The 16044-nt window shown below is 49.5% G+C and overlaps 5 protein-coding genes across 8 annotated transcripts; 2 read left to right on the forward strand and 3 right to left on the reverse strand.

The window, feature by feature from the left end:
* Positions 1 to 528: 528 nt before the first annotated feature.
* LOC105827122 (chromosome unknown open reading frame, human C11orf98) lies at positions 529 to 3105 on the reverse strand. The gene is made up of 4 exons (XM_012665146.1): positions 3036 to 3105; positions 2754 to 2878; positions 1278 to 1375; positions 529 to 877 (listed from the first exon to the last, which is right to left on the reverse strand). Exons 1-4 carry the CDS (start codon positions 3072 to 3074, stop codon positions 768 to 770), a joined length of 372 nt encoding a protein of 123 aa, XP_012520600.1. The 5' UTR covers positions 3075 to 3105; the 3' UTR covers positions 529 to 767.
* METTL12 (methyltransferase like 12) lies at positions 3104 to 4696 on the forward strand. Its single transcript, XM_012665128.1, has 3 exons — positions 3104 to 3228; positions 3525 to 3855; positions 4026 to 4696. Exons 2-3 carry the CDS (start codon positions 3789 to 3791, stop codon positions 4679 to 4681), a joined length of 723 nt encoding a protein of 240 aa, XP_012520582.1. The 5' UTR covers positions 3104 to 3228; positions 3525 to 3788; the 3' UTR covers positions 4682 to 4696.
* A 427-nt stretch (positions 4697 to 5123) lies between these two features.
* On the reverse strand, positions 5124 to 6775 carry LBHD1 (LBH domain containing 1). The gene is made up of 3 exons (XM_012665136.1): positions 6623 to 6775; positions 6379 to 6544; positions 5124 to 5380 (listed from the first exon to the last, which is right to left on the reverse strand). The coding sequence occupies exons 1-3, from the start codon at positions 6773 to 6775 to the stop codon at positions 5124 to 5126; spliced, it is 576 nt and encodes a 191-aa protein (XP_012520590.1).
* A 1420-nt stretch (positions 6776 to 8195) lies between these two features.
* Positions 8196 to 8974, forward strand: LOC105827131 (ubiquinol-cytochrome-c reductase complex assembly factor 3). The gene is made up of 2 exons (XM_012665157.1): positions 8196 to 8390; positions 8482 to 8974. The coding sequence occupies exons 1-2, from the start codon at positions 8271 to 8273 to the stop codon at positions 8629 to 8631; spliced, it is 270 nt and encodes an 89-aa protein (XP_012520611.1). The 5' UTR covers positions 8196 to 8270; the 3' UTR covers positions 8632 to 8974.
* A 2469-nt stretch (positions 8975 to 11443) lies between these two features.
* On the reverse strand, positions 11444 to 14460 carry UBXN1 (UBX domain protein 1). Of its 4 annotated transcripts, none has more exons than XM_012665104.1 (9): positions 14214 to 14460; positions 14038 to 14091; positions 13843 to 13949; positions 13691 to 13760; positions 13198 to 13389; positions 13052 to 13103; positions 12790 to 12906; positions 11764 to 11956; positions 11444 to 11586 (listed from the first exon to the last, which is right to left on the reverse strand). In XM_012665104.1, exons 1-9 carry the CDS (start codon positions 14270 to 14272, stop codon positions 11537 to 11539), a joined length of 894 nt encoding a protein of 297 aa, XP_012520558.1. In that variant the 5' UTR covers positions 14273 to 14460; the 3' UTR covers positions 11444 to 11536. The 4 variants fall into 4 exon arrangements, with proteins under 4 accessions (XP_012520558.1, XP_012520564.1, XP_012520554.1 ...); XM_012665110.1 differs by having other exon boundaries at positions 13855 to 13949; positions 14214 to 14422; XM_012665119.1 differs by having other exon boundaries at positions 11519 to 11586; positions 11755 to 11956.
* Positions 14461 to 16044: the final 1584 nt, after the last annotated feature.

A 16044-nucleotide genomic window follows, 5' to 3' on the forward strand; every position in this document is an offset into this window, starting at 1 on the left:
AAAAATAGAAAGACGTTAGCTGGACAACTAAAAATATATAGAGAAAAAATTAGCCGGGCATGGTGGCTCATGCCTGTAGTCCCAGCTACTTGGGAGGCTGAGGCAGAATTGCTTTAGCCCAGAAGTTAAAAAACAAACAAACAAACAAAAAAAACCGAGAAGTTTTAAATGTTAAAAGGGAAAAATAATGTTAGGTCTTCATTTTATTAAAAACATAATCCAGCAATGGAAGCAAGAGAAACATGAGGTAAAGTGACTTGCCCACCCTGGTCATGCAGTGGCAGTGGCAGAACTGGTATCAGGACTCTTACCTCTTCCATCAGCCCTACAATAATCTGTTATTTTTGGCAGAAATGTAAAGTTAGAGTGTCATTCACTAGGAGACAGGGCCAACGCAGAGGCTGGCTTCTTGTTGCATTTGCTCAAGCAAGCTCTGTGGGTCTTGCTTCCTGATTGTCTTGTTTCTACACTCCCCAATCTCTTTTCACGGCTCATCCCAGGTCCTACATTTAACCACACACATCTCAGTCAGAGCTCTAGGGCTTTATTACAAATGGAGTTGACTGCTAGACAGGCCCCTCTTCAAACTTTCTTTTGTACCCTCTTCCCTCCCAACATATTCCTCCAGGGGAGGTCAGTAAGCCATTATGAAAGAGGAATCTGGGGAGAGTTGAAAAGTTGAAATGCTTTTTCCAAAGTCCTCTGAAACAACCTCTGGAGTCCTTATGGCTTCAGCTGAGAATCTTCTGTTGGAAAAGATAAGAACTTTAGCTCTCATCTTCAAGGTCCTTCATGTCTACATCCTGGGGAGGGGTTGTCTTCTTTTGCCGTTTGGGCTGTGCTTCACTAGTTCTGGGTGGCTTTGAAGGGGCTTCCACTGAGTAAAGGGAAAGAGAAAACATTAAAGAACCCAAATAAGGCCGGGCGCGGTGGCTCACGCCTGTAATCCTAGCACTCTGGGAGGCCGAGGCAGGTGGATCGCTCAAGGTCAGGAGTTCGAGACGAGCAAGAGTGAGACCCCGTCTCTAGTAAAAATAGAAAGAAATTATCTGGACAGCTAAAAATATATATAGATAGAAAAAATTAGCCGGGCATGGTGGCGCATGCCTGTAGTCCCAGCTGCTCGGGAGGCTTAGGCAGGAGGATCGCTTGAGCCCAGGAGTTTGAGGTTGCTGTGAGCTAGGCTGACGCCACGGCACTCACTCTAGCCTGTCTCAAAAAAAAAAAAGAACCCAAATCCAGGCTCCCCTTCACCCACTTCTGTGCCCCAGCCTCACCTTCCATGGCTGCCTTCTCTTTCTGGGCAAGCCGGATCTGCTGGAGGAGTTTCCTGCGCTTCTTCCCCGAAAGAGTAATGTTGGCACGTGCACTGGACCTGAAGGGTAGGTAGGAGCAAAGATATCAAGGTTAACCTGAACTGACCTAGCTCACAAAAATGGTTCTGTCTATGGAAAAGATCTTTGTATTCAAATCACATCACTGTCTGAAAGTCTGAGCTCTAAGGTGGTGAGTTAAATCTCTCCAATACTTAGACTTTAACATACTTAACACTAATCTCAACACATACCTCAGGATTAAGTATTAAATAAAATAGTTAATGTTAAATGTTAAAGTTTTGTATGTAGTAGAAACTCTAGGTTGGGTGCAGTGGCTCACGCCTGTAATCCTAGCACTTTGGGAGGCCTAGGCAGGAGGATTGCTTGAGGCCAGTTCCAGACTAGCCTAAGCAAGAGGGAGACCCCCAACTCTACAAAAAATAGAAAAATTAACTGGGCATGGTGGCACACGCCCATAGTCCCAGAGCTACTCAGGAGGCTGAGGCAGGAGGATCATTGGAGCCCAAGAGTTAGAGGCTACAGTGAGCTATAACGATGCCACTGCACTCTAGCCCAGGTGATAGAGCAAGACCCTGACTCCAAAAAGAAAAAAGAAACTCTAAATATTTATACTGAAAAAGCCGTTGAAAGGATGTAGAAAGTAGTTAATGAATGAGAACTCTTCCCCAAAACTCAGGGGGCCTTGAAACTTCTAAGGAAAATCCTATATGTACTTTTGGGAAAATCCTTGTATGCACTTATATGTGCACTTTTCTGTATGTAAAAATAAGTTTACTTATAAAAAATCTATGTGGGCCGGGAGCGGTGGCTCACATCTGTAATCCTAGCACTCTGGGAAGCTAGGAGACGGGAGGATCGCTCGAGGTCAGGAGTTCAAGACCAGCCTGAGCAAGAGCGAAACCCCAGTCTCTACTGAAAAAATAGAAAGAAATTAGCTGGACAACTAAAAATATATAGAAAATATTAGCTGGACAACTAAAAATATATAGAAAATATTAGCCGGGCATGGTGGCGCATGCCTGTAGTCCCAGCTACTCGGGAGGCTGAGGCAGGAGGATTGCTTGAGCCCAGGAGTTCGAGGTTGCTGTGAGCGAGGCTGACGCCATGGCACTCTAGCCAGGGCAAGACAGTGAGACTCTGTCTCAAAAAATAAAAAAAGCTATGTGAGCATACGTTACTGTAGGTGGGGGAGTCGACAACTTTCCTGAGATTCTCAATAGAGTTGAAGACCCAAGAAAGGTAGTCAGCTACTGGTATTGAGAGGCTAGCAGAGTTTAGGAACTAACACAGCCGACAAATACTTCCCTCATAGACGTGAGTGCACGAGGAAAGCAGAGCGGTGTTGGTTGATCCCGAGCTCTGCAAGGAGGGAAGTCTCGGTGGGGAGGACCAAAGAGGAGAGGGTTTGGTACTCACGCCCGCTTCTTGAGGTGGTGCCGCGTGATCAACCCCTCGTCTATCACAGCCCCAACCACCTGGTGCTTCAGTCGCCGCTCCCGCTTCAACACCCGTCGGCGCTTGAACAGCTTCTTCCTCAGTTCCTGCGAGGGAGAGAGATGCGAATCAGACCAAGGCGGCGCGCCGCAACCTGGGATAGCTATGCCCGGCGACCCCGGCCCCTCATCAATCTCATCTCGCGCGAGACAAGAGGGCTTCAGGAGGTTTGGGGAAACAAAATCGCTGCCCCCGCGAAGTCACCGTTCGGGGCCGGTTGATCTTTCCCCCAGGAGCTCCCATGGTCTCGGCGTGGTTCCGCACTTCCGCTCCGCGCAGGGTCCGCAGAGCTCCGCCCCTCAGCCCTCCGAGAGCCAATCGCAGCTCGGGGGCGGGTCGCGGGGGCTATATAATATAGCTCGGCTGTCCCCGAAATCTTTCCGAGGGCGGCAGCAGGGTAAGTGTGTACGTTGTTGGGGAACTCAGGCGGCAGTGCGGGGATTTGGGGCTGGGCCGGGCCTGCGGACCCTCCTTTTCTTGGCGGGGACCGGGCGTGTGGTCCCGCTCCCCGTTATGTACGGAGGCAGAGTGAAAGGGCTCCGGCCCCCTCGGTGTCATGTCTTCGGTGCCGGCGGCTTCTCGTCCGCCGGTTCTATCCTCAAGCGCCGGTACACCGGGTTTCTTGGAACTGGGCAGAACCGGGATCCCGCGTGCTTCGACCCGGGGTGCTCACGCCTTTTCCTTTAATTTCAGGACTACGGACGCCGCCCCAGGAGCGGAAGCTGTGCTATCCTATCCCCTCCTCTTACACTTCGCGTTGCAACCAATAAAGGCCGTTTCTACCGTAGTAGGTCTGTGTCCGCGTTCTTTATTCTGAGGCTGCAGAGTTCGGGGAGGCTGTAGGCGTTCTTCTACGACGCGGAATTTGCAGATCTTACTTTGGACCTGAGGCCCCTGGCTGGAGTGCGGCGGGCATTTCCTACAAGGTTCTCTGGCTGACCTTGCCTGGACTTCCGGATGGCAGTGTTCCGCCGAACGCTCCACGTGCGGAGCCTGGTGGCTGGGACCCGCCGCGCCTTGGCGGGTAGGGAGGGTGGGGGCAGACTGGGAGGGCAAGGTGGATTCTTAGTGACCTGGGGCCCTAGTCCCTGAAATTGTGGCTCTTAAAACCCCAGGGTATATATGGGCCGTTTTTGCAGCGGTGAGGTAGAACTTGGACACCGGATGACACGTACCCTCCACCCGTGTTCACAGGCTCCCTGGCTGGTAGCTGCCTGGCAGACCGCTGCCTCTGGGATCGATTCCACTCCCGGCTTCATCTAGGCAGTGTCCCCACCTTCGACTGGTTCTTTGGATACGAGGACGTTCAGGGGCTCCTACTGCCGTTGCTGCGGGAAGCACGGGCTGCCAGTCCACTGCGGGTGCTGGATGTGGGCTGTGGAACCTCCAACCTATGCACAGGCCTCTACACCAAATCCCCACACCCAGTGGATGTTCTGGGGGTGGACTTCTCTCCTGTGGCTGTGGCCCACATGAACAACCTCCTGGAGGGTGGCGAAAGCCAAACACGTCTGTGCCCTGGGCACCCTGCCTCCCGCCTCCACTTCATACAGGCTGATGCCCAGAACCTGGGGCCTGTGGCTTCCTCAGGCTCCTTCCAGCTACTGTTGGACAAGGGCACCTGGGATGCTGTCAGCCGAGGTGGTCTGCCTGGGGCTTACCGGCTACTATCAGAATGTCTCAGGGTCCTAAGCCCCCAGGGGACCCTGATTCAGTTCTCAGATGAGGACCCTGATGTGCGGCTCCCGTGCCTAGAGCAAGGGTCCCAAGGCTGGACTGTCACTGTACAGGAGCTAGGCCCTTTCAGGGGTATCACCTACTTTGCTTACTTGGTTCAGGGCTCTCATTAATAAAGACATTTTGGTCCTGACCATAGTTAGTGTTTCTCTTGGGCAAAGAGGGCTGGAAAGAGCACTGTCTTTGCAAGACAGATGGCCGAAAAAGAATTTGAGTTCTGGCTTCCACATTTACTAGCTGGGTGCACATTATTGAATGTTTCTGTACCCCAGTTTACTCATCTGCAGAGTGGAAATAATACCTGGAGTTATGGAGGTTACATGCAATGATACTTAAACATTTAGCAGTGCCAAGCAAAAGTTGAGTGCTGAAAAGAGAAGGTACATGTGGATCATGACCCACTTGCAACTACCTGGAGCTCCTAAAAGCAGCAAACAGAAACTCAATCGAAATCCCAGCATTTACTTGTGTGATCCAGGTGGCCTGACCTCTAAGCCTCATTTTTTTCACCTGCAAAAGGGGAAGGTGTGAGGTAGAAGGGCTTCATAAATAAACCTAGATGAAATGTTTAAGGGAGAGAGAACAATACTTACCCTCAAAGCTACTAGGAGGCAGGAGATGAGAATATTCCACAAAGCGGCTTCTGCAGGCATGGGAGCTTGTTGCTGGGTCCCAAAAAGAACAGAGGGGGGCTTCCTGACACTCTGTGTCCTCAGGAATCCAGGAGGGATCTTGCTCTTCCTGCCCCCAGCTGAGTCCAACATTAAATGTTCTTAAGGGTGACCTGGGATTCTGTGGGCTCCAAGCCCAGCCTGGTGGGGGAGGGCAGAGGTGAGAACCCATTAACAGTGAAAAATATCCCTTATATATTATTGAACTTTTTATTTTTTTTACTTCTGAGTATGCTTGCTTGGGAATGTTGAATTTTTAAAAAGATTATAAAACTGGCCAGGTGCAGTGGCCCATGCCTGTAATCCCAGCATTTTGGGAGGCCAAGATGGGAGGATTGCTTGAGGCCAGGAGTTCATGACCAGCCTGTGCACCTTAGTGATACCTCATCACTACAAAATGTAAGAAAATTAGCAGTGTCTAGGGGTGTGCGCCTGTAGTCCTAGCCTCTGGATGCTGGGGAAGGAGAATCACTTGAGCCCAGGAGTTCGAGGTTACAGTGAGTTATGATCTGGCCACTGCACTCTACCCTGGATGACAAAGCAAGACCCTGTCATAAAAAAAAAAAAGCTGTAAAACTAATTTGTGTAATTTTTTGCTTATGGAAAATAAGAGCAAATTATAATATGATTAAGATCCTAACTTCACAGCCTGTTTCTTCATTTATAAAGAGAATTATCTCCTTCATTGGGTGATTCTGAAAATCATTAGTTAAAGGTATTTAGCACAGTGCCTGGTATATAGTAAATGCTCAAAAAAAAGTAACTTCTATAAGAGTATACACATAAGGAAAAAAGTTTAGAAGAGAAGACATCCAAAATGTTAACTATTTCTGGATAGTTGGATTTGGGGTAATTTTATTATGTTTTTCCCCGCAACAAACAATGTAAATATTTTAAAATATTAAAAGTACAGATTAAAAAGTGTTACCCATTCTGACACCAGAACTGTCCTCTAATGTTCACCAACTTTGCCAATTGCCTTGACTTTTGTCTCCCACATCTTTCTTCACCACCTTTATTTAGCACATACTAGCTGCCTGGCACTGACGAATGCAGGGGACACTATGGAGTTTTCCATCTTGGCCCTACCCAGAACATCCAGGTTACAATGGCCCCACTGATCCATCCACTGCCTTCACCTGGCTCTTCACTTTCGTCCTGGAAGAAGGCCTCAGCCTCCTCTTCCTCACCATCTGTGAGCAGCAGCAGCTCCTCATGGGGCCACTGGAGATCCCCACTCTCTTCTTCATTCACCGCAGAGGCTTCCACCACAATAGAGGGCAGGTGGGACTTTTGAGAAACAACCTGAGTAGAGACAGCAGGGAGGCTGGGGCAAATTGGAGGATGAGCCAGCTGCAGGACACTGGGTGGGGAAGTACTAACCTGAATATCCTGGTGCCCTTCAACCCTGCCAATCTCTCCTCTGTCCTTCCAGAGAGGGTTGGTCAGCCTGGGACTTTCTGGGTGCTTGGAGGAGCCTGGGCTATCTCTAGCCCAAGGCCCATCCTCCTCAGGGCTCCCAGGCACAAGGGCCATGGTGGTGATCCTTAAGAGTACAAGGTGGTTGAACTCAGAGTAGAGTACTCCTACCCAGTGCACCCCACAAACTGTTCCTTTAATCTTCTTTGGAGCCTGGCCCCTTAATCACTTCTGAGGAGAGGGGGATGACATGCTAGGAGATTATGGGCCTTCTAGGGGAGGGGAAACTGCTCAAGAGGTGGGATGGGAGCTTTATTTCTATTTACTCTCTGGAGACACTGGGATGGCAGCAAGGGTAGGAGACAACAAGGGCATCTGGATTAAAGCCTTGTGAGTGAAGAGCTTTGATAATGAACTTGGAATTTCCTGACTCCTTTGCTTATTGGTTTTCCCAAGCTGGCATATTTGTTTGTATCTTATTTAATGAATATTTATGTGGTGTTTACTATTTACCAGGACCTGTTTTAAGTGTTTGTATATAACTCAAATTATCCTAAAACTATGAGACAGAACTGTTATAAACCACATTCTCCAGTGCAGAAACCAGGGCACAAAGAACTTAAATGAATTGCCTACAGTCAGTCACACAGCTAAGTCCAAACTGGAATTCTGTATGTTACACATAATCAAGAGTTTTCAGAGTTAAAAATAAAACAGTTCAAAAACCAGTGTCAAGGGTATACCATCATGAGAAAAATAACAGATTATTTGTAAAATAAAGAAAATAAGCTGGGCGCAGTGGCTCACATCTGTAATCCTAGCACTTTGGGAGGCCAAGGTGGGAGGGCTCCTTGAGGTCAGTTTGACATCAGCCTGGGCAACATGGCAAGACCCTGTCTCCACAAAAAAATTTTTTTTAAATTATTAGCCGGGCGTGGTGAGCTATGATCGTGCCACAGCACTGGGCAGGGCAGAAAAAAAATATATATGTATATGCTATATAATACATGTAACATATATACAATATATATGCCTATAACCCGTTCCCGCACCTAGTACACTTGGCTTTGAGTTTTTGTTCCAGAGCTGAAGGTACTGAAAGGGATCAGAATGATATCTGTAAGTATCTGGATGACCACTATGTGCTGTGTTGAAAAAGCGCGAGTTCATCATATCCTATGGAAAAAAAGAAAAGAAAAGAAAAGAAAACGCTCAAGTGACTGCAGGGAATTGCAGAGCACAGTTCAGCCCTCTACCGATTGGGAAATTTCGGAAGGCAGAAAACTGGGCAATTGTAAAACCCACAGCAACCATAAAGACACGTACTTTTCCCCCTAGCAATCCCACTCCGGATCTGATGAAAAAGGGTCCGCGCTGAGCCCCTAGGTGCCAACATCTTTTTTTGACACCTTCAAGCTCCTCAGCTAAAGACCAACGCTTTACAGATTCGACACGATTCTCCCATCAGGCCCTCTCTAGCCGGGCGCTTCTCTATGGTTTCCCCCCCCCCCCCCCCTCTGGGCCGCTCTAGCCTGCTCAGGGGGCGAGGAGACGTCCGTGGCTTCCTTTCTAGGCTGCGGGAGGCTCCAGGGAGCATCTCGCTGGTCGTGCGATGGGGACCCTGAAGAAAACGCTGGTCGCAGTCGCAGTGCTGGGCGCAGGGGCTGGCGTGGGCGCCGCTCTCTTTGCTCTGGTGACCCCAGGAGAGCTGCAGAAGCAAGCAATGCTGAAGGTAGAAGCAACTGGGAGACCTGAAGTGGGGTAGGCGGGCGGAGAACCCCGGTCTGGGTGCTCAGACTGCGAATCTCCCTTCCTGCCCTCAGGAGATGCCGGAGCAGAACCCACAGCACAGGGACGAGGTGGCCAGGACCCAGGAGCTAGTGCTAGCCACTCTGCAGGAGGCGGCGGCCACGCAGGAGAACGTGGCCTGGAGGAAGAACTGGATGGTTGGCGGCAGCGGGAGGTCAGCTTGAGACCGGACTTGCCCCTGTGGGCGCTGGGACCTTAGCTCGGGCGCACTTGTCCGAGGCGGCCTTTCTTCTCTGGGGTACGCACCCGGGATGTCGTGCCCAGAACTCTGCGGGGCCCCAGGACCTGCCGCTGGGTGAGCACGTCCCCCCACCCCCAAACCCTGTACTGATTGCTTTAACATCTGCGTCTCGGACCGGGGCCTAGAGGGTGGTCGGATGTGGCGAACTGAAGGCACCAATAAATCATGTTCTTCCACCCGGAGAGTGAGCCCTGCAATTCGGACGCGTAGCAGTGCTTAGACACCCAATGTTGGTGCGTAGTCTGTGGCTGCTGCCTGCCCCACCCCCCAGGAGAGGCGGGAGCACAGTAGGCATAGCGACCACATTTTCAGAACAGATCATGTATAAATTTGAGTGTGCTTCCAGGGATAAACTAAGCAACATTCTTGAAATCAGAACTATGCTGGAAAAGCTTGTAGCAATGGACGCCTATAGAGCTGTGGTACCCAACCCCGGGCTGCGCTGCGTAGCGGTACCAGTCGTGGCCTGTTAGGAACCCAGCCCCCCAGCAGGAGGTGAGCAGTGGACAAGTATTGGAGCTTCTATTTACAGCCGCTCCCCATGGCTGACATCACTGCATAAGCTCCTCCTGTCAGATCAGCAGCCACATTATATTCTCATAGGAGCAGGAACCCTACTGTAAACTGCGCATGCGAGGGATCTAGGTTGCTCTCCTTATGAGAATCTAATGCCTGATGATCTGAGGTGGAGCTGAGGCCCTGATGCTAGCGCTGGGGGTCAGCTGCAAATACAGATTATCATTAGCAGAGAGGTTTGTATAATTATTTCATTATATATTACAATGTAATAATAGAAATAAAATGCACAATAAATGTAATGTGCTTGAATCATCCTGAAACCATCACCTCCCGCTCCCCTCCTACCCCCTCCCCCAGCCTCCTGGAGAAACTGCCTTCCATGAAACAGGTCCCTGATGCCAAAACGGCTGGGGACCACTGCTATAGGGGACTCCTACTCAGGGCTCCTGTCCTTTGAGCAAAGTTGGAGAGGGACATCTAGCACTTAACATATGCCATAATGCTTTCTGTGGCCATTATTTGACCTACGGTTAAACAAGCTTAGAGAGGCTGATATACCAGGAGTGGTGAAAGGAGCTTGCTTTGAGTTAGATCTTGGTTGAACTCCTGCATGTTAAAAAAACCTCAGCCCTATTCTATGAAAGGTCAAAACTGCCTTGAGACTTGTTAAAAAGCTTAACTTAGAAATGTAAAATGGTTTCCAATCTCTGAATCCAGTCATAGGACCTACTGGAGATGCCACTGAGGGGATGAGAGAAAGCAGTAGGGTCACGGCCAAGTCAACCAAGTCACTCCCCTTTTGTCTATTTTATAACGTGTGGTTCCGAAGCAAGATTGCAATTGAAAAGAGGTTGTTCCTTACAATGCAAAATCCTACAAAAAAGAAAGAAGAAAGATGGCTCTTATTAAAGTCAGAACACTAAATAAAGCTTTGTAACACCGAAGTGTAAACCCAGATGTGAGCATTGGTGCCATTTTCAGCTGCTGGATGGTGGAATTGTAAGCTGAACACGTTTGTTATGTGTGATCTTTATAGTATAACTGTGTCCTCTCCTAGTCCAAGAATGAGAGGACAAAGTCAGAGCTGTTTGGCAAGACACTAGGGTGGGCTGCTCAAGAGGAGCTATCATGGAGAAGTTTGGTGGTTCAAAACCTGAGCCCTGCAGTTAGGCCTCCCAGGTTTGTGTCCAGGTTCTACTGTTTGCTAACTGTGTCAGTCTGGGCAAGGATCATGTGCTTTGGTGTCCTGATCTCTAAAGTGGGAGAACTGTACCTACACCTAGATAATAGTGCCTTCATGTTTTCAGTAATACATATAAGACACTTAAAATTGTGTGTGGTACAAATTAAGTACTCAGTACTTTTTAGTGTTAGTAGGAAAGCACCAGTGTGGTTGTGACTTACTCTTTAGAGCAGAAGAGATGCAGGTGTGAAGTGCAGATGCACCCTAATGCTCCTCTCAATGTTGTGGATGGCCACACACAAAAAATTACTCTTTTAGTTGCTAATACTTTAGCTGCTAATACTACTTGGGAACTAATTAGATGCCAGGCACTGTGCTAAAGCACATTATGTATCAGCTATACGTAATCCTCACAACTACAAGAAACAGGCACTATTATCCCTATACTATTAAAGAAGAAACCAGGCTTAAAGAAGTTAAGGCAAGCCTGGGCATGGTGGCTGACGCCTATAATCCTAGTACTCAGGGAGGCCAAGGCAAGAGGATTGCTTGAGTTCAGGAGTTCAAGACCAGCCTGAGCAAGAGTGAGACCCAGTCTCTACCAAAAATAGAAAAAAATTAGTCATGTGTGGTGGCACATGCCAATAGTCCCAGCTACTTGGGAGGCTGAGGCAGGAGGACCACTTGAGCCCAGGAGTTGGAGGTTGTGGTGAACTACGATGACACCAGTATACTCTAGCTCCAGCAACAGAGGGAGACTTTGTCTCAAAAAAAAAAAAAAAGGCAGGGCACATAGCTAGTAATGATTTTAAGCTTATGTAGTCTTATCCATAGAAGCAAAAGGTGTCATCCAATTTCCTTCCCCCACCCCCAGCAGCTCTCCTCCTAGCAGCTAATCAGACCTAGGGATTAGAAACTAGGCTCTTTGTTGGAAACTAAAGATGAAGAAGGTCTACTCTAAATGCCTTCCCTTTCGCTTCTTCCTCTGCCTCAGTTCTGTCCCTCCCAGCCATTCAGGAAGGAGTGAGGCATATACAGAACTCAGAGGTTCTATTTATTAGGAAGGAGATGTCAGTGCTTTATCAAAGATGAAGAGGTCAGAGAGGAATGGCAGGATAAAGGCCCATCAGCTGGGACATTTCTTGGCCACAATGAGGACAGCAGAAGGCACGAGTCCTGAAAATGGAAGAAAAACAGGCTTGAACCACAAGGATACTTGCTTTTTGCTCCCAAAATTTCTGGCCTCACACCATCTCTACCAAGTCCCCTTCTCTTTGCATCCTTTCTTTTCCTAGGCATGCCCCCCCACACCCCATTCCCCCAAGCCCTGGTTTCTGGTCTCACATGCCATACCCAGCTCCTGCAGAGGCCGTTCCATGTCAGCCTCTGAGAAGGCCCGTCTGGGGAAGCCACTGAGCAACTGCACAGGGTCCTGGCCCCCTCCAGGTTCCTCCCCACGGTGGAGCTCCACATAGAGCCTCACAGCTGCCAGCTGTTCCCGGGCCCGGAAGGTCTGGGTCAGTGAGGTCCCGTCTGGCAGCCTGACCTAGTGGGCAAGGGAGATAATCCAGTATTGTGAGTGTCAAAACTGAGTGAGGGCCGGGCACAGTGAGTGGCTCATGCCTGTAATCCCAGCACTTTGAAAGACTGAGGCATTAGGATCACATGAGGCCAGGAGTTTGAGACCAGCCTGAGAACACAGAGACTCCTGTCTCTACAAAAAATAAAAAAATTAGCTGGGTGTGGTTGGGCACACCTGTAGTCCCAGCTACTTGAAAGGCTAAGGCAGGAGGATCCCTTGAGCCCAGGAGTTTGAGGCTACAGTGAGCTATGATTGCACCACTGCACTCCAGCCTGGGCAACAGAGACCCTGTCTCAAAAAAAAAAAAAAACAAAAGAGTTGAGGTGCTCAAGTGAGGAAAAGAAGGAGAGCTAAAGCTGCCCTCCCCCTTAGATTGATCCAGCACAACTACATTTAAAGCACCAAAATGAACAACCACTTATGCTCTGCTTTACTAAATATTGAAGAGAAAGACTCCCAGCTCCCACACATTCTAAGAAAGATAAGGACAAGATTATACAAAAACAACTGGATAAATACCAAATCACGCAAATAGCTGTATAATAAACCAAATGAAAACATTATGAACAAGTAAAAGAGTAACTGCTGAGTAAGAGGGAGATATGGATTTAAATAAGACTGGGGCAGATGAAATTTGATATCTTTCCTAAGAGCAGAGTAGATAGGATTTCAAAAGTCATTTACAAAGAAGGGAGAGATTTGGCAAGGAGAACTTAAACTGAAAAAAGCTCTGAGCTAAGCACCTTATAGGCCAAGAAAAGGGGTCCCAGGAGCAAGACAGAAGTCAGAATCAGTACCTGTATGCGACACTGGTCATACTCCCGCTTGGTGGGAGGCTCCTGGCTGGGAGAGGAAGAAACAGGAGCCGGCTCTGGTGCTGGTGGGGATGGTCGAGAACCCACGCTACCTCCATACTAAAGGACAAAGAAAACACTCCATCAGGCACCCACACACAGGAGAAACAGATCTGATCAGTCCATGCTTTTCCTCTGAAACTAGAAAAGGGGATTTACTAACCTGCCTACTCCATTACCCCCCAGTGTCTTCCCAGTCACCTACCTTCTTGGCTCTCTCTGCCTTGTCCCTCTCGATCTTTTCTCTAACCCTTTGTCTGTAATGTAGACAGGAAGAGAGTAGGTCAGACGTCAACAAAGCAAATCTTGCTTTCTCTCTCATCTGTTATCCAACATCCCCATTGCCCAGACCTGGCTGCTAACTCTTCAGCCTTTTCCCTCCTCCGCTCCTCAGCAGCCCGGCGCATCTCATCTTCCTGTAGCCGCTGGCGTGCAGCTGACAACTCTTGCCCCTGTCTCCTGCGCTGCCGCTCCCGTTCCAATGCCTCTCGCTCCTCTCTTTCCTCCCGCTCTCGATGCTTCTGGGCCACCAGCTCCAACATCCTGTGTTGCAGGGAGGGAAGAGCTCAGAGAAATGGACGTGGAGTAGGAGGGTGAGTTTATTAACAAGGGACTCAGAACAAAATTAGGCAACATGTGTCCCAAGATATGTGAAAGAATGAAAAGGAAAGGAAAATGTGAGGAAAGAACTGAGAAAATGTAGAAAGATCAGGGTTCTTTGACTAGAACCTTGGGGAGAGGTGGAAGATGACCCTCAGAGATGTGAGACTGTTCCTTTTTTTTTTTTCCTGGATACAGAGTCTCACTCTGTTGCCCAGGCTAGAGACATTGTTCCTTACTGTACCTCTTGGTCTGTTCCTGTCTTTCCTCTTCACTCAAAATGGGTTTGCCTTCTCCAGCAGCAGACCCAGGTCCTACAAACAAGCAATCAATATATTATCCCTTCAGATTCTCCTCGGACCCTCCTGAATAATCACCATGTCCCCCAGTCAGGACCTTCGAGTCCACCTGGCTCTGAGAAGGTGGGTTCCCGTCCCAGGATATGTCCAAGGGAGGTGTCTAGAGGCTCGTCCACATCGGGGTCGTCTTCGTGCTCCATCAGCCTGGCAGGGAAAGTCGGCAGGGAGGTTAGCGTTGAGGCTGCCCCTCCCAGCAGTCGCCAATCCTCCGCCACCCGGTCTGAGCGCTCACCAGTCCATCGCAGCCTCGATGCCCTGGTTCCCTGTGAGGGCCAGAGCCTTCTCCCTGGGGGCAGAAACACCGTGAATAGCGCCCCCCAGCCATGGTGACGATCAGATTGGGGCAAAGGCCGGGACAGGTCCGCGGCTCCCCACCCTCGCGGGCCGGGGTTAGAGGGACCCCCTTACGCGCGTCCCCTGGGGAAGCCCATCTCGATAAGACTCTCCAGAGCCGTCAGCTCCGCCATGGCGCCGCCACCGCCGCTTCCGCGGGGACCTGGTGTAGCGAGAAGGAAGGCGGGAAAGGTCAGCGCGGGGCAAACTAGTCCCCGACGCCCCTGGCCAGGCGCTGGCTTACTCACCCGGCTCCGGACCAGCCGGGGACACCGACGAGAAGAAAGCCGAAGGGAAGCGGAAGTGCCCGAATCTGTTTGGGTCACGTGGGGGCGAACGTGGACGGGTGCCGCGGAGAGCCAAAAACCTGCCTGGCTCCAGTGCCAGGACCCTGCGTGGGCGGGTCGGTCGTTGGCTGGAGTCACGAACAGGGAGGCTACCTACCAGGCTCCGCGCCTGGGGGCGGAGGGGAAGAAAGATGGTGCGGCTGTGAAATCTGTGGGCGGAATGAAGTCAGCCCACACTGCCTCACACTTCTTAGAAATTGCAAGGAATATGGCCCTTTAGCGCAACCCCTTGGAAAATTATTTGGCAATGTTCATCAGCAGCCATAGAAATGTGCAAGCTCTTTGACCCTCTCATCCTCTCCGGATAGTTGAGTTATCCTGTGCTGACTGCCAAAAAGGATCTTTGCAAAACACAGTATCCGATCCTGTCATCACCTCCCTGCTTTAAAACTTCTCCTTGCTGTAATCCTAGCACTCCGGGAGGCCGAGGCGGGCGGATTGTTTGAGCTCAGGAGTTCGAGACCAGCCTGGGCAAGAGCAAGACCCCGTCTCTACCAAAAATAGAAAGAAATTAATTGGACAGCTAAAAATATATATAGAAAAAATTAGCCGGGCATGGTGGCGCATGCCTGTAGTCCCAGCTACTCGGGAGGCTGAGGCAGTAGGATCGCTTGAGCCCAGGAGTTTGAGGTTGCTGTGAGCTAGGCTGACGCCACAGCACTCACTCTAGCCCGGGCAACAAAGTGAGACTCTGTCTCAAAAAAAAAAAAAAAAAAAACTTCTCGTTGACACTCCAGTCATCTAGGACAAAACTTAAATGTTGGTGGCCTTACTTCCTCCTGCTCCCCCCTCCTTTTTTCCGGTTACAGCCCCATCTGTAAACTGAAGGTAACAACAGCACCTACCTTAGGTGCTTGTCAAGACACTGTGTAGTACTACCGGTCCGATGGTAGTGGGTTATCAGAACTTATTAACATTAGTGTCACTAAAGTTGGTATTCAACCCCCCGCTGCTAAATTTGACTAGCTTAAAGAAAAAAAAAAAACACTATAAATGCTGGTAGTCACTGGACAGTTTCATCTTCCACCTCTTGAGGATAACCTGTGTATACTGCAGAACAGGTTCTAACCCTTCTCTTGGCCTTTACACCCTCCAGCCCCTCTGCCTGGGATGCCTTGCCTCTTTTCTCGGCCTAGTTAACTAACTCCTAGTCGTTTTTCAGAACTCAGGGTTTGCTTTCTCAGGAAAGCCTAATCCAACCACCCTTCTCTGCCTCCCAGCTCCAGTATTTACCCCATTAAGCATTTATCTAGTTGCTGTATAGTCCTGGTTGATACTTAGTACTCCTCCACTACCCCAGCTGTTAAGATCCCTGAAGGTGAAGCTCACTTTAAATGTTTATTAGGAGGTAGAGTGATGCTAACAGTTACTGACTGATAGTATATGTGCTGGAACTTTGGGAGGCTGAGGCAGGAGGATCGCTTGAGTCTGGGAGTTTGAGGTTGCAGTGGGCTATGATTGTGCCACTGCACTCCAGCCTGGGCAGCAGAACAAGACCTTGTCTCAAAAAAAAACCCAACAAAAAAAACTCCCAGAATTTTGAATGTTAAAAGGGAAAA

Source organism: Propithecus coquereli, unplaced genomic scaffold, assembly GCF_000956105.1.
Source record: "Propithecus coquereli isolate 6110/MARCELLA unplaced genomic scaffold, Pcoq_1.0 Scaffold120, whole genome shotgun sequence".
NCBI classification, from domain to species: domain Eukaryota; kingdom Metazoa; phylum Chordata; class Mammalia; order Primates; family Indriidae; genus Propithecus; species Propithecus coquereli.

Excerpts from the sequence above, each read along its gene's own strand:
- LOC105827122 (XM_012665146.1), bottom strand. The coding sequence starts at position 3,074 with ATGGGAGCTCCTGGGGGAAAGATCAACCGGCCCCGAACG. Across the intron at positions 2,879-3,035 it reads AGATCAACCGGCCCCGAACG|GAACTGAGGAAGAAGCTGTT; the intron begins GTGACTTCGCGG and ends TCTCCCTCGCAG. Across the intron at positions 1,376-2,753 it reads CACCACCTCAAGAAGCGGGC|GTCCAGTGCACGTGCCAACA; the intron begins GTGAGTACCAAA and ends CCTACCCTTCAG.
- METTL12 (XM_012665128.1), top strand. The coding sequence starts at position 3,789 with ATGGCAGTGTTCCGCCGAACGCTCCACGTGCGGAGCCTGGTGGCTGGG. Across the intron at positions 3,856-4,025 it reads GACCCGCCGCGCCTTGGCGG|GCTCCCTGGCTGGTAGCTGC; the intron begins GTAGGGAGGGTG and ends CCGTGTTCACAG.
- LBHD1 (XM_012665136.1), bottom strand. The coding sequence starts at position 6,775 with ATGGCCCTTGTGCCTGGGAGCCCTGAGGAGGATGGGCCTTGGGCTAGA. Across the intron at positions 6,545-6,622 it reads AAGGGCACCAGGATATTCAG|GTTGTTTCTCAAAAGTCCCA; the intron begins GTTAGTACTTCC and ends GTCTCTACTCAG. Across the intron at positions 5,381-6,378 it reads GGACGAAAGTGAAGAGCCAG|GCTGGGCTTGGAGCCCACAG; the intron begins GTGAAGGCAGTG and ends CTCCCCCACCAG.
- LOC105827131 (XM_012665157.1), top strand. The coding sequence starts at position 8,271 with ATGGGGACCCTGAAGAAAACGCTGGTCGCAGTCGCAGTGCTGGGCGCA. Across the intron at positions 8,391-8,481 it reads AGAAGCAAGCAATGCTGAAG|GAGATGCCGGAGCAGAACCC; the intron begins GTAGAAGCAACT and ends TCCTGCCCTCAG.
- UBXN1 (XM_012665100.1), bottom strand. The coding sequence starts at position 14,272 with ATGGCGGAGCTGACGGCTCTGGAGAGTCTTATCGAGATGGGCTTCCCC. Across the intron at positions 13,761-13,842 it reads AGAGCCAGGTGGACTCGAAG|GACCTGGGTCTGCTGCTGGA; the intron begins GTCCTGACTGGG and ends GCTTGTTTGTAG. Across the intron at positions 13,104-13,197 it reads GCTGAAGAGTTAGCAGCCAG|ACAAAGGGTTAGAGAAAAGA; the intron begins GTCTGGGCAATG and ends TCTACATTACAG.